Below are 13,851 nucleotides of genomic sequence, written 5' to 3'. Positions count from 1 at the left end.
AGTACCATACAGGCTCTGCCGCGGCTGTTACATGCTGCCATGGCAGCAGAGCTGGTAGCACTCAGCAGAATCACTGAATTGAATCACTGTCCCTCCAAATCAGCCGAATCTGAATCGAATACTTGCTGCTTCACACAGGCATAGTTTTCAGCCTTTTTAGATGCCAGGCACCCCTAGGAAAATACAGCAAAAGCAGAGCTTTTACTGTACTGGTTCTTAGTTTTCCCTCTTGTGTGTGTGTGTGTGTGTGTGTGTGTGTGTGTGTGTGTGTGTGTGTGGGGGGGGGGGGGGGCGCGGAATAATAGAGCAGTTCTTCTGCCCTGTTCTGGTCTTCATTAGTTATTTTCAACCAAATGTTTGTCATACTATGTATTTCTAACTGAAATTTCTGGGTTTATTCTCTGGATCATGTTTATTCCCATAACCGCGTTAACATTGTGTGGCACCTGATGGCACCCTTGATCTCAAGGCACAACCAGGGTGTCATGAAACCATGATTGAGAATCACTGGTGTAACTGGGTGAGCTGTTTATGCTGCCAGCCTGCCAAAAAAAGTTAACTTGAGATGGGCACTATATAAAAAATTTCAGCTCAGACTGTTCATGGTCAGCAAAATACTCAGCAACTGAAAACAGCTTAATATTTTAGTGTTAGCAACCCTAATTGTAGGCATCAATGCATGTACAAGATGTATTATTCTTGTTTAAATTGTCATGCAAATATTCTTTGCCATTTAATTTCTCTTGCTTAAATTTTATCTGCTTCAATTTCACAATCAGATTTAAAGACTTTTATGTGGAAGGGTGATGAGAGAGGCTGATATGGTACAGAGTGAAAGAATAGAAAAGCAAGTTCCTTATGTTCTTCCTTCCAGGCAAGCATATTTGGAGGCCAGAATGGACAGCATAATTGATTCCTGCCAGAGGCCGTGGTAATTTATATCTTTACCCTTGGCTTGACTTTTAACCTGCTTCTGTCCTTCTTTCTCCTGGCCATCTCCTTGGCAGCCTTCTTCAATGCTCCCCCAACCCTTTCTTTCTCTCTCGCTCCCTCTCTGCCATTGAGTCACAAGAAGTTGAAAACATTTTTTAAAGCAAATGGAACTTGCCCATCTGCCACTGTACACTCCTTTAATCCAGAGTTTTAAGTCTTACTTTATCAATTAATTCTAGCTTCTTTTAAATTTAAATATTTAAATTGTGGCAACTCTATGTGATATATGCAAATTTAATAATCTGAAAACTTGATTATAGATGTTAGAGGACAATTTAGTTGGATTTCAGATGGCCAAAAGATAAATTCAGGGATTTCAATTACTTTTTAATAAAGAGGAAAGAAATTAAAAGCTGAAAAAATATTTTAGCAAAGGAGTTCAGAAATGAACAGTCTATTACTCTTTATAGAACCTACTGTTTAATACAGCTTCTTTTGTTTTTTCTTTTTCCTTTTTAACCTAGTCCAGAATTGTTTATCAGAGACAGAAGCAAAATGAGAACTTCCTGGGAGCTGTCTGACCCAGGACCTCCTTCTACTCTCAATCACAGCCGTTCAATCACTTCTGCTTGAGAGGAGAGAATAGAAAAAAGGTCAAAAGATTTCCAGAGCCATGTCCATATGTTATTTTGACATGTGCAGACTTAAACAAAGAGATGTTTCATTATTGCTGGGCTGGACTCTAGAACCCTGTAATGGGTGTCTCTCTCTCTGTATACCACACATGGGGAGATTTAGGTACCTCCAGAATAGGATCCACAATGGCTAACACAAACTTGACTCACTGAGTACTAGCCAATAAGGAAATGCTGAGGAAATCCCACCTCTATCCAGACTTCTCAAAGTAGGCCCACTGCAGGTAGAAGCATTGTGTATCTACTGCAGTATGGTTTCTAGGCAAATGGTTGTTGTTGCAATTATACTGAAGACTACTGCTGGCCATCTATGTTGTAACTGAAAAGTTGGGTCTTTTTCTTCCATAAATTAGTGCAGCATTCATTGTCTCAAGATATCAGTAAGTCAAAAGGATTGTTAAAGGGATGGCTGTACATGCCCTAAGGCGTAAATTGATTCCAAAGACTAGGAAGGACTGCATACCAGGCCTGCACATAGCATGGGGTTTTTGTCAGGTTCCCTTCCTGCTTCCTGTTGTTGGAGGTGTGAGATCAAAATTGGCTTGTGCCAATCAAGTGCTTCCCCAAACTTCTGATTCGTAACTGGCAAATGATCCAATCCTGCATTTTAGTTCTCACCATTAAATAAAGCAAAGAAAAAAAACCTTAAAATAAAATAATGGCCATGCTTGTAGCTTCTGCTCTGCTTTTACAAAAGCAAGTTTATGTGGAGCTGCAGTGCTAAAATTGTTCCGTAACTGCTTCTGACTGCCGAAGTGCTGGAGCATAATGTAAAATGCTTTGACAAGGCAAAACAGGTCACCAAACTGACTCTTTCATTGTGTTGGCTGATTTTAAATAAGATTCTGAGGCCTCCTTCCTACAAAGCACTGTCTATGATCCAGTCCTTGTATTTACTTGGAATCCCCATTACAGTCAAACAAGTTTGTTATAGTCTTAAAAGTTGGGTATATCCTTTATACACAAGTGAACATACTGCCACAATTGGGGCCAAGTCAGCTAGGCTGCTTGTGAGGTATATATTTTTTTGTCCACTGCTTTCTCTTGAACTTGAAGAATTCCTTGCCTCCCCAACTCTTAGTATATGAAACAGGGAGGTTAATGGAACATTTACCTCAAGTGATTAATGACTGAGAGCCAGGAATTGGGAATCTCTTAATTCTAAGCCTAGCTGAGCCACCACTTTATTATACAGTTTTCTAAATTTCCTAACCCTTCCCATGTTGCATTCTATCCTTCTGTAAAATGGGTATAATCAAATAATACTCTCCCTGTTATAACTCTTGGGTATCACAGCAGTGTTTAATTCCTTAACAGAAGTGGGCCCCTCTGTGAAAGGAGGGTAGCTACTTCTTTAAATCCAACCCTAAAGGGACATATGTTACTGAGTTTTCCTCCAGTCACCAAGGCTAGCAAGAAAGCTGCTATTACATCCCATAGCCAAAGGATTGTCTAACATCCTGAACAGATGATACATTTATAACAGTGCAGTCAGCCTATGCACTGGTGTAAATAAAGGAGCAGACATAAATCCTTACAGTGAGGTAACTTCAATGAATCTAGTGTAGAATTGCCCCTAAAAGGACCTACAGTAAAACTACGCTGATGAGAGTTAAACTGCTATGGCAACTAGGTTAACCTGAGGCACCCATTAACCCAAGGCTACCACACTGTGACAGTGACTACGTAAGGCTTTGCGTGCAACTAATTTGGAATAGCAGCTCATCTGCAGCAGTTTGCTGCCTTTTGTGGTATATCTTATATGAAGTCTTTAATGAAGAGCCTTTCCAGCTTGTCTCTCAAACTTTCAGTCTGTATCTCAAATTAGATTTTGGTGGTTTCATAAAGAGAGGGTAGCCTGCTTGTAACTAAAGATCTTTCTTGCATAGCAAGCAATCTGTTAAACATAATTGTAACAGCATGGGGGGGGCGGTCTCTTTGTTGTCTGCAAATTAAAATGGGGCTTTTGAATAGATGTATGTTTGTTTATTTATAGTCTTTCCAACTAAAATGTATCAAAGCCCTAATAAGCAGTTGTTAAGGAATGGCCACAATAGTCTGAATTGTGTTTAAAAATCCACAAAAATATGACTTTCGAGACCTTGATTGCATGGTCAGCAGTCAAAAATATCAATGCTTCATTGCCTCTGTTCCTGTTACAGATACATGTGACAGCGTTGCAGCTATGAGTGGAATTTTAAAGAGGAAGTTTGAAGAAGTTGATGGCTCCTCACCCTGCTCCTCTGTGAGGGAATCAGATGATGAAGTTTCTAGCAGTGAAAGTGCTGACAGCGGCGATAGTGTCAATCCATCCACTTCTAATCATTTTACCCGTGAGTCCAAAGTCTTGCGTAGAGCTCTATTGTCCTCTACAAATTGATAGTATTGTCTGGCATAATGGTAATAATAATACACAGCTCTTATACAGCAGTTTTTTATCAGTAGGTCTGGGGACAGTCATTACACACAAACCAGTTTAAGTGATCAGAAAATGGTTTTAACCTGTAATAGAATTTTAACCTGTAATGTTCAGTGCACATAAACCAATTTCCCCACAACCCCACCTCATAGGGCAGGCCACTAGCCTTGGCCCATCCTGTCTGCTCCAGCTGGGCAGGGCCAGCTCTGTCCCCAGGCTGTCACAGAGCTGAGGCAGCGACACCTGTTCTGCAGCCCTGATCCAGCCTGTGGCAGTCAGCCCAGCAGGGTGGTGGTGGGGAGGAGACAGGGGAACAGAACTCCCCTCCTCAGCCCCGGCCCCAATCCCTGGTGTGAAAGGGTTCCCCCTGGCCCACATGAGTCACCAACATGTAGGTGGGAGGTGAGGGGATCAGGCCCTCCAGCTGGGGGCTGGCCCAGATCCCTGTGCCTCAGTGGGCATTCCCCAGCCCTGGGCAGGGTTCCCTGAGCCCGGTCACTGGTACAGAGGGAGAATTGCCCCCTCCCACCTCTCAGCATGGTGCAGCACCAGTTTAGCTCTGCCCCCACAGGTGCTACGGGGGGAATCATTCCCTCCAGCCCAAGGCCAAGCTGGTACTTGACTGTGCCAAGAGATGAGAGGGGGAAATTCCCCCTGTGCACTGGTGGCAGCACTCAAGGAACCCTGCCCAGGGTGCAGGAACCCCTGCTGAGGTGTGGGGACCCCCCTATGTGGCAGGATACCCAACACTGGCAGGGACACAGGCTGGAAGGACTGTTCCCCACCCTGCAGGGGATCAGCAGGAGTTTGTGGGGGGGGCAGCCAATCAATGATAGGCCCCGGTTGGCTGCATTCAAGTGCCCTCAGCAGCGGGTGGCAGGCAGGAGGTGTGCTCTAGTGCAGTGCTTCTCGAACTTTTTTGTACCAGGACCCATTTGTAAACATTGATGGCCAGTCCTGACCCATAGCCTCAGGCTTTGCTGGTGCCCTCACTCCCAAGCCACAGTCCCCTGCCCCCCTGGGCCATACTGATGACTCTTATACCTAACCCACAGCCCCCTCCCCCACATCCCTGCTGGAGGGCCCCCAGCTGCCCCTGGCTCACTTGGGCTGGAGCATGGTGGCTGCAGTGGCTCTGGCTCATCTGGGCAGCAGCAGAGCAACTCTGGTCACAGCATGGGCTAGAGGGAAGAGGGAGTGGGGGCCTGTGTCACCCCGGCTGCCATGGGCTGGGGCGCCTGTGCTGCACCAGGCAGCCTGATTATGGCCCCTCAAGCAATGTCTCCCATCCACCCCACCCCTGCAAGTACTCAGCCATGTAGCTCCCCCTGGGTCCATTCCCACGCTGGAGGGGCAGGCGCCTTCCTATCTCTTGCCCCTGCTGCTTTGACACAGCCTTGGTGCCTGGCCATCTTCCCCCAGTGCCAACAAGCACCTGTCCCCACCCCCCACACCCATCCACTCCACACCAACCCCCAAACAGTTCCTAAGCCCTGGACCGCCAGCTCCCACTCTCCATACTGGCTGCATGCCAGCTATATGCAGGTACACATGTACCTGCTATCTTGAATTGCCCCAAGCAGCTCCTTGCTGGCTGGAAGGCTGCCAGCTTGCAAGGAGAAACCCATGGTTTCCCACACTTTTCTGGGACTTGCTCATGACCCTTTCAGATATTTTTGCAACCTACTTTTGATGCGTGACCCATGGGTTGAGAAACACTACTCTAGTACCCTCCCCAGCTTCAAGTTTGGACCACTGCAGGCATCTAGCTGCCTTTCCAGCTTCAAAAGTTAATGTCAGTTTACTTCATCAGTTCAGTCTGTGCAGGTTAGAAACCCACGAAGGACTGAATCAATTCAGCCTTGGGCTTTCTGACGGTCTGGATTTAGCCTAGATGTCAATATGCTTTATCATTATCTCTATTTTACGGAAGTGAAAACTGAGTTCCAGTGAGGTGCAGTGAATTGACAAAAGCCACCCTGGAAGCCTGTGGCACTTTGGCTTCAGTTTTGTAACTCACCATTTATTTAGTGAAATCTGCATAGAATTATTTATTAATATGACCTAAATTACACTAGCAGCACTTAAACGTATGTCATTTGCTTTAGAGAACTGATTGCAGTTTTGTAGTCAGGATTTTCAGCATTCAAGGTATTTATAATACAGTAGGTAGAGAAGGGAAACATTACAAGATTCTGCTGGTACATTAGTTTTCTTGAATAAAATTGTAAGCTTTTAAGAGGTACTACTGTATTTAGTGACAATCACAATATATAGTACTCAGAATCATCTGATCACTGTACTTTATTTCCATACCAATGGAAATTTTTGATCAGGGTGGGTTATGCAAAACAAATAACATTTTTATGGAGGATTCCACATTATAAAGACTTAATGAAATGCTTCAGGTTAGATGGAGATACTGGCAACCATTATCCATAGCATCCATGCCTACTCTAGACAGGATTTTGCACAGTCAATAGTTTTTTGTGGAGACAAGCATTTGCCTCAGTGTTATCAAAAATGAAAAGCTCATATGCCTAGAAAGTCTGGTGAACATTAATCTGTTTTGTTTTTATTGCTTGTTTATTTCAATGTGAGTACTTGCATAATTTAAACAACCTAGGCCCAGATCCTGCAATTCTCTATTACATGAATACACTGAGGCCAATTACTTCATTGTTGACTTCACTGGAACTATTTATCTCCAGATTTCTTTCGGTTTTACACATTATTTCCTCCAGCTCATTTGAAGACATTTTGAAATCACTGTATACAGTTTGGAGCATTAGCAGAATTCACAAGTATTGCCTGACAGGGGTCATGATGTGAACACTTTTGCTATGGCCCCTATGAGATGCTGAAGTGAGCTTATGCATTTGTGATTTGGTTTGTCTGGAAGAAAACAATTGTGTTGTGCACTGATTGTACAGCCTGCTACCTTTTAAAAAGAATGCATTTCTGTATAAAGAAAATAAAGGAATATAAAATCTATGTCAGAGCTGTTCATCTGGTGGCCCAAATCTAGGCTACCTCTCCCTTCCTCCCTCCCAGGTTTCACTTTCTGCTTCCACCTCAGTGGGTGGGGGTGGGGGGTATGTGGGTTGCGACTGGGAAAGTCCATGGCATGGTGACATAGATACATTTCTCATGGTGGAGCTGCATGCTAATACTTCTCCCTCCTTCCTTCTTCCTGATGGTAATGTTCTTCTGTCATCTCCCATGAACAGGTATCAGGCGCTTAATAAAATAAACTTAGGAAGAGGGTACTGCTAACTCCACATTTTCATTTTTTCATTTTCACCTTCTTGCAGTTTTAGAATTACTATAGTATGTTCAGTTTCTTGGATGTTGATGAAATTTACCACAGGTATCAAGCAGTTTGTGGCAATAAATCTGTATATCTTATTATAATTAGTATGCTTGGGTGGCGGGGTTTCCACCAAAAAGTTATTGAGTAATAGAATGAACTGCCCTGTTGGTGATTTCATTTTTGTAGTATACCTGATTCTAGCAATAAAGTTCTGACTCATTATCCACATTATTCTCCTTCATTCCAATTGTCTCAGAACAGGAATGGAAAATAGTGGTAGAAATGTCCTCTTATCTTGCTTTCCAATTAATTTTATCATACTCTGAAAATACTACATCCTTTTGACCTCTTAATATAAAAAGATGCAATATGTTTAATGTACTACTTAAGAAAAAGTGCCTGTGAGTTCTCCTTCTAAAATGAGGTAATATTTTAAATAAATGTTAAACTGAGATATTTAAGAGAATTAATACCCATTACCACCTTTGGACATGACCACACATCCCCTATTTCTGATATACCCAATATTCACTTCAGCGCTGATGATCCTATTTCTGCCTTCATAGAGATTAGCTATAATATATTTTATTTTTACTGTTTTGTAAGTCCATGTCTGTATTAAAAATACAGATTTATGTTTCAGTTTTAATATTCTCATTGGATCCAACTCATGCAGCACAGGATTTTTGGTGCAAATTTTTTTATAGACAACTCCTTAGAATCAGGCAACCAATAAAACTATGGGCCCAATTCTGCTTTTGGCTACATCTATGAATCACAGGTGCTCACTTTCCAGCCTCTGCCTCTTGTAGATAACAGGATTTTTTCTTTTCCTTTTCTAGGGATAATCTTGCTTGCAAGTCACCATACTTGAAAATCATACCAAATGCTTCAGTAGTTCCAGGATGCCACTAAGACCCTGAGATTTCCCCAGAGATTTAAGTAGGGCTGGGTGGGAAACAGTCTTTTTCTATCTTATGAGAATTTTTTTTTTTTACAATTTATGTTAGAATTGTTGTGGGGAGAAATCCTAAATAGGATTAAATAAAAATCTGGAGATGTTTTGCAGACAACATGTCTGCAATTAATTGTGGATTGGGTCAAACAAAATGTTCATGTTAATAATTGCTTTATGATGATTTCAGGCTTTGTATTCTTATTAACTTTTCAAAATGTAAAGTTATTTTGAACTAAGTAACAGAAAGTGTTCAGTTAGACCAAATGGAATTGGGCTGCTTCAACAGTGTCAATTGGAAATTCTCCAGTACCAACCAACAAACAATTTCAATTTTGGTAAATCATTGTTTTGTAATGAGAAGATATTTTATTAAAAAATATGACTAGCTGTAGATGCCAAGTCATGTAATAAGTATCTTATTATCTGAATCCTTCATGAAAAATAACTACTTGGGCACATGGACAAAATGGGTTTCTCAAGTGGGCAGATGTCCTACTCATACGGTAGTCTGTATTTCAAAGAGAATATTAAAAATTGCTGTAAATACCATGCTCCTCCCCTATGAAAAAAATTGGAATTCCTGATAATAGTGCAGTTCAATTGTAAGACGTGTGCACTATTTTAGCTTGTTTGGTTTCTCCTCTTCTTTATATTGCCTCTATTATTTTTATAGGAAAAGTTACATGAACTTCCTTTGACTACTGCAGCTTGAATTTACTTTCCTCCTCATATAAATCTTTAAACTGTCAGAATTCATCAGGTCCCCCACAGCCAATTGCACCGACTGGGAAACGGCCATGGGGCTCCCAGAAGTGGCCACAGCACTTCATCTGGCACTCCCAATCCCTGGCCAGCGCCCCCTGCCCGTCGCCTAAGTGGGGAGTGTGGTCTGTGGGGGGGTGCACCAGCACTCTCAGGGGGTGCATGTGCACCCCCTACATGTTGCCACTGGCCGTAGCAATGTGCTAAAGCAATGTAGCATCCACGGGTCTCTACACATGACCAGCAAGTACTTCAGTATAGCGACATGCTCCCCTGGTATAGCACACTGCTATGGCAAAGTAGCTGCTAAAAATAAGTGTGCGCCATGCGTAGGGTGCAGTACTGACTGTTACTGCTCAGTAAATTAGTACTTCCAAAGGGAAGTACTCAATCACAGCACAATAACAATGTTCCCATAGTGACATGTGTAGATGCACCCATACAGTATATTTATGTACTATATGTGGGTCTGGGTACAGTATTAATAAGCTGTCATATAGTTGGTACTGTGACATAAGGTAATATTTCACAATACTATTTCATAATTCCATTGGGAAATACTGAAGTGATATGGTAACTAGCAATATGAACTATGTTAATAATATACCTGTTACCTGGCTTTTGTCATCCCTACAACTGCTTTAATGCACATGTGATTCATCGCAGACTGTTTACATTAGATGTTCACTGTCATCAAAACAGAAAATAGCAATTTGTGTCTGAATGCATAAATTTACAAGAAAGCCAATCTTGAATGCTTCTTTTAATTATATGAAATTGTCAGATTTACAAATAAAAAATTGGAAGTTTTTAAATCAGTGCCTATCATTAAATCTTGATTGCATTTGAAATACCATTCTAAATGGCATTTGTTTCCTTTGCTTGAAGAACAGTGTATTTAAATAAAGACATAGGGAACTACTGCTTTCTCAGAGTATTGTCCTAATAATCTAATTATCTCAGAACAATGATTTGTATCACCTAGCAGTGCTGAAATATGAAAAGTTGAATGTGCATGTTTTTATTTTTACTTTTGCAAACAACACACAATATAGATGTAAAGGTCATATTTAAAATAAAATAATCACAATATGGTATAAAGCTGGCTTGAAAAATAGGGATTTAACTAGTCAGTTGAATTGGTATTATGGGATAATAAATACATCTTGGAGACCGAAGAAGGAAATGGTTGTTGGGGGTTATAGTCCCATCTGAAAGGGGTATCTGTTTAATATGTAAAAGCCAGTATGTACATTGTACCTGTACAGCTATATGTACCATAGTCTGATAGGAAAGGCAGCACATTTGCTGCTGGCAGGAATGTAAAGAGATATTGATCTGTGTCACGGAAAATATCGAATGGAAGAATGACCTTGTATCTAATTAGCTTCTTGCATCTCACATTTGGACTCCATTGCAGTCCTCATCCTTATTTCTTAGCTTTATTGTTAAAACACAAGAATTTAAATCTTATTAAGACTAGTTAGAAAACCACATTTATAAGCTGCAAAGATGAAATTACTCAGAAGTCTAATTTTTTTCTCACCTAGTACTGGGCTGGATCAATTTTCATATTTCCACTCAGTCGACCTCTATCAATTGTAGTGTGCTTTAAAGGCAGTATTGGAAATTTAGGCTACTAGATTTCTTTGCCAGCTTTAGATATTTCTTCTACATCAAATACTGACCTGTGCTGGAAAAATGAGCCTCTCTCAAAGTTTATAGGCAAATGTAAACTCGTATATGAGGGAAGAATTAATCACATTTTAAGAAACAATCCATTATTTTATTTACTACCACTCTAGAATCAATATAAAGGTGACTTTTGCTAACTTTCATAGTTTTATAGTTGGTAAGGTCAGACGAGACCTGAGTAGATCGTCTAGTTCGACCCCCTGCCATGGGCAGGAAAGAATGCTGGGGTCAAACGACCCCAGCAAGGTGTCTATCTAGCCTCCTTTTTGAAGACCCCCAGGGTAGAAGTGAGAACCACTTCCCTTGGAAGTTGGTTCCAGATCCTAGCCACCCTGACTGTGAAGTAGCGCCTCCTGATATCTAGCCTGAATCTACTCTTCATCAACTTATGGCTGTTATTCCTTGTTACTCCTGGTAGTGCTTGGGGGGAACAGGGAGTATCTCATTTCCTGCTGGTCCCCCTTGGCCAGTTTATAGATGGCCACCAGATCCCCTCTCAGCCTTCTCTTGTGGAGGCTGAACAGGTTCAGGTCCCGTAGCCTCTGCTTGTAGGGCCTGCCTTGCTGCCCCGATCATGCAAGTGGCCCTCGTCTGGACCGTCTCGATGCTGGCCACATCCCTCCAGAAGTGTGGTACCCAGAACCGGACACAGTACTCCAACTGTGGCCTGACCAGTGTCACATAGAGGGGGAGTGCCACCTCCCTGGACCTGCTTGTGATGCATCTGTGGATGCATGAGAAGATGCAGTTAGCTTTCCTGACTACATCCCCACATTGGTGGCCCATGTTCATCTTGGAATCAGTAATGACTCCAAGTTCCTTTTCTGCCTCTGTGCTGATGAGAAGGGAGTTCCCCAGCCTATAGGTGTGCTGCTGGTTTTTCCTCCCCAGGTGCAGTTCTCTGTACTTGTCAGTATTGAATCCCATCCTGTTCTCATCTGCCCACCCCTGTAACCTGTCTAGGTCTAGTTGCAGCCTGTCCCTCTCTTCCAGCGTGCCCACTTCTCCCCACATCTTCGTGTCATCCATGAATTTGAACAAGGTGCTTTTCACCCCCTCATCCAAGTAACTGATAAAGATGTTGAACAGTGCAGGCCTGAGGACCAAGCCCTGGGGGATCCCACTGCCCACATCCCTCCAGGTCGAAAAAGATGCATCCACCACCACTCTCTAGGTGCAGCTCTCCAGCCAATTTGCGACCCATCTGACTGTGTAGGCATCGACGCCACAGTCACCTAGTTTCTTAATGAGAATGGGGTGAGAGACCATGTCCAAGGCCTTCCTAAAGTCCAGAAAGACTACATCCACCGTGACACCTGCATCCAAGGATTTTGTGACCTGGTCATAGACTGCCACCAGGTTGGTCTGACAGGACCTGCCTCGAATGAACCCATGTTGGTTGCCCCTAAGCATGATCTCCCCTGCTGGTCCCTCGCAGATGTGCTCCTGGATAATTTTCTCAAAGAGCTTCCCCAGGACCAAGGTAAGACTAACAGGCCTGTAGTTTCCTGGGTTCTCCTTCCTCCCCATTTTCAAAAAAGGGACCACATTGGTCCTCTTCCAGTCCTCTGGCACCTTGCCAGAACACCATGAGTGCTCATAAAACTGTGCCAGGTGTCCCTGTACTCTGTAAAAGTGTCTTGCACTCCTAGGTAGCTGTCCTGTGCCTAACCACATTTGATTAATTTAAATCTGTAACTTAAATGTCTGGTTGTAGAAAAATCCAAGACATTCTTTTCCAAAAAGTTGTACTTTAATGCAAAATTACCTACATTTTGTCATTTCCAGAGTTCTGGGAGATAATATGTTTGCACTATGATGCAGGAAAGAAAATGTTAATTGGGAGAATTAATTAAACAGGTTTTATGCACATAGAACAAGATTAATTTTTCATTCAAACCAGCTGCTTCTGGCCTTGGGATTCCTACTTTGACCCCCTACACTCAGTAAATTTCCATTTGCAGTTAGCTGAACACCTTCAGATAAGATAGTGAGATTGTAAGTTCTCCAGGGCAGAGGAAATTTAGAATTTGGCGTGTTTTAAAATGTTTACATTTGTAATGAACTACAAATATTTTAAATAATAATTACATTTAAGAATAGTATACTGTGAGCTTCAGATAGTGATGAAAAAAGCATCCTGTTTCCATTGTAGTATGTGGCCCTTTATTATTTGTAGGATCATAGAAGTCATATTTTCTGTAATCATAGGTATATAATTGCACATAAATTTTATAAAAGAGATTAATTTCCATGTTTTAAATTTGCTGCTCAGTAAAATGTCATCATTAATGCACACCATACAGCCAGTCTATAAGGAAATAACCTTGGTGAAGCAGCAGAAGGAGTTGGCACAGAGCCAGCAAGATTGCCTAACGCCAAGAAGCCTCTCCTGCTTTAGAAAGCACTTTGAATGGGAGACTCATCTAGTTATTAATTCAGACAGCAGGGAGACCTTTTCCCCTCAGGAATTGTTGCAAACCCCAGGCACTCAAGTGCATGTGGCTATTACATTTCAAAGACATTTGTATGCTAAAATAGTAGAGTAAAATCTAGTGCTGTATAAGCTGGAGTCTTCAGATGCTCAGCCAGTCTGTGTTAATTCACTTGACTCTCCACAAACGTAGCTGTTGTACACACACAGCTGATACATCATAACCCTCCACTATCTGATGTTTAGTTGGTAGCTATCTTCAAGCATACATTGTACCTTAGTGAAGCCTCTTAAAAATATATTTTAAAACATATTTTCCACACTCTCTTAAATCATTCATCTGCCTAAAGAAATAATAGGTTAATGCACCAGTGCATTTTGTGACGTCATTCTGGCTCAGAAAATGCATTGCAAGCAGCCAGAGCATGCTATTGAGTCAGTCAGCTACAATGGTGCTTTTCTGCCCCTAAAAAAGCTTCCTCTCTTTCTAATCTTTTTATTTTCTAATTTTACACTTTTTCCTTTCTTTTTCTTCCACTGGATTTTTGAAACTCCTTGGGTGCATCTATACAAGCTGCTAAAAGCACAGTAGATTAATTCTATTGGGCATTAGCGCATCACAGAGAAAGCCATGTTAATGAG

General features: G+C 41.9%; 1 protein-coding gene across 6 annotated transcripts in view; it reads left to right on the top strand.

Annotated features, from left to right (window-relative positions):
• CSRNP3 (cysteine and serine rich nuclear protein 3) overlaps positions 1–13,851 on the top strand; it is a 166,181-nt gene that overhangs the window by 106,605 nt on the left and 45,725 nt on the right. For 4 of the 6 annotated variants that reach the window (XM_019553595.1, XM_019553594.1, XM_019553598.1 and 1 more), the window contains one exon: positions 3,791–3,961. In XM_019553595.1, coding sequence (XP_019409140.1) covers positions 3,814–3,961 — 148 coding nt within the window. In that variant the 5' untranslated portion in view covers positions 3,791–3,813. Of the gene's footprint in view, positions 1–874; positions 932–3,790; positions 3,962–13,851 lie in introns of all 6 variants that reach the window. The other 2 variants (XM_019553597.1, XM_019553592.1) reach the window with 1 other exon arrangement.

Source organism: Crocodylus porosus, unplaced genomic scaffold (genome assembly GCF_001723895.1).
Source record: "Crocodylus porosus isolate Cpor-Errol unplaced genomic scaffold, CroPor_comp1, whole genome shotgun sequence".
Taxonomy (NCBI): Eukaryota; Metazoa; Chordata; order Crocodylia; family Crocodylidae; genus Crocodylus; species Crocodylus porosus.
This window is presented reverse-complemented; position numbering and strand designations above follow the sequence as displayed.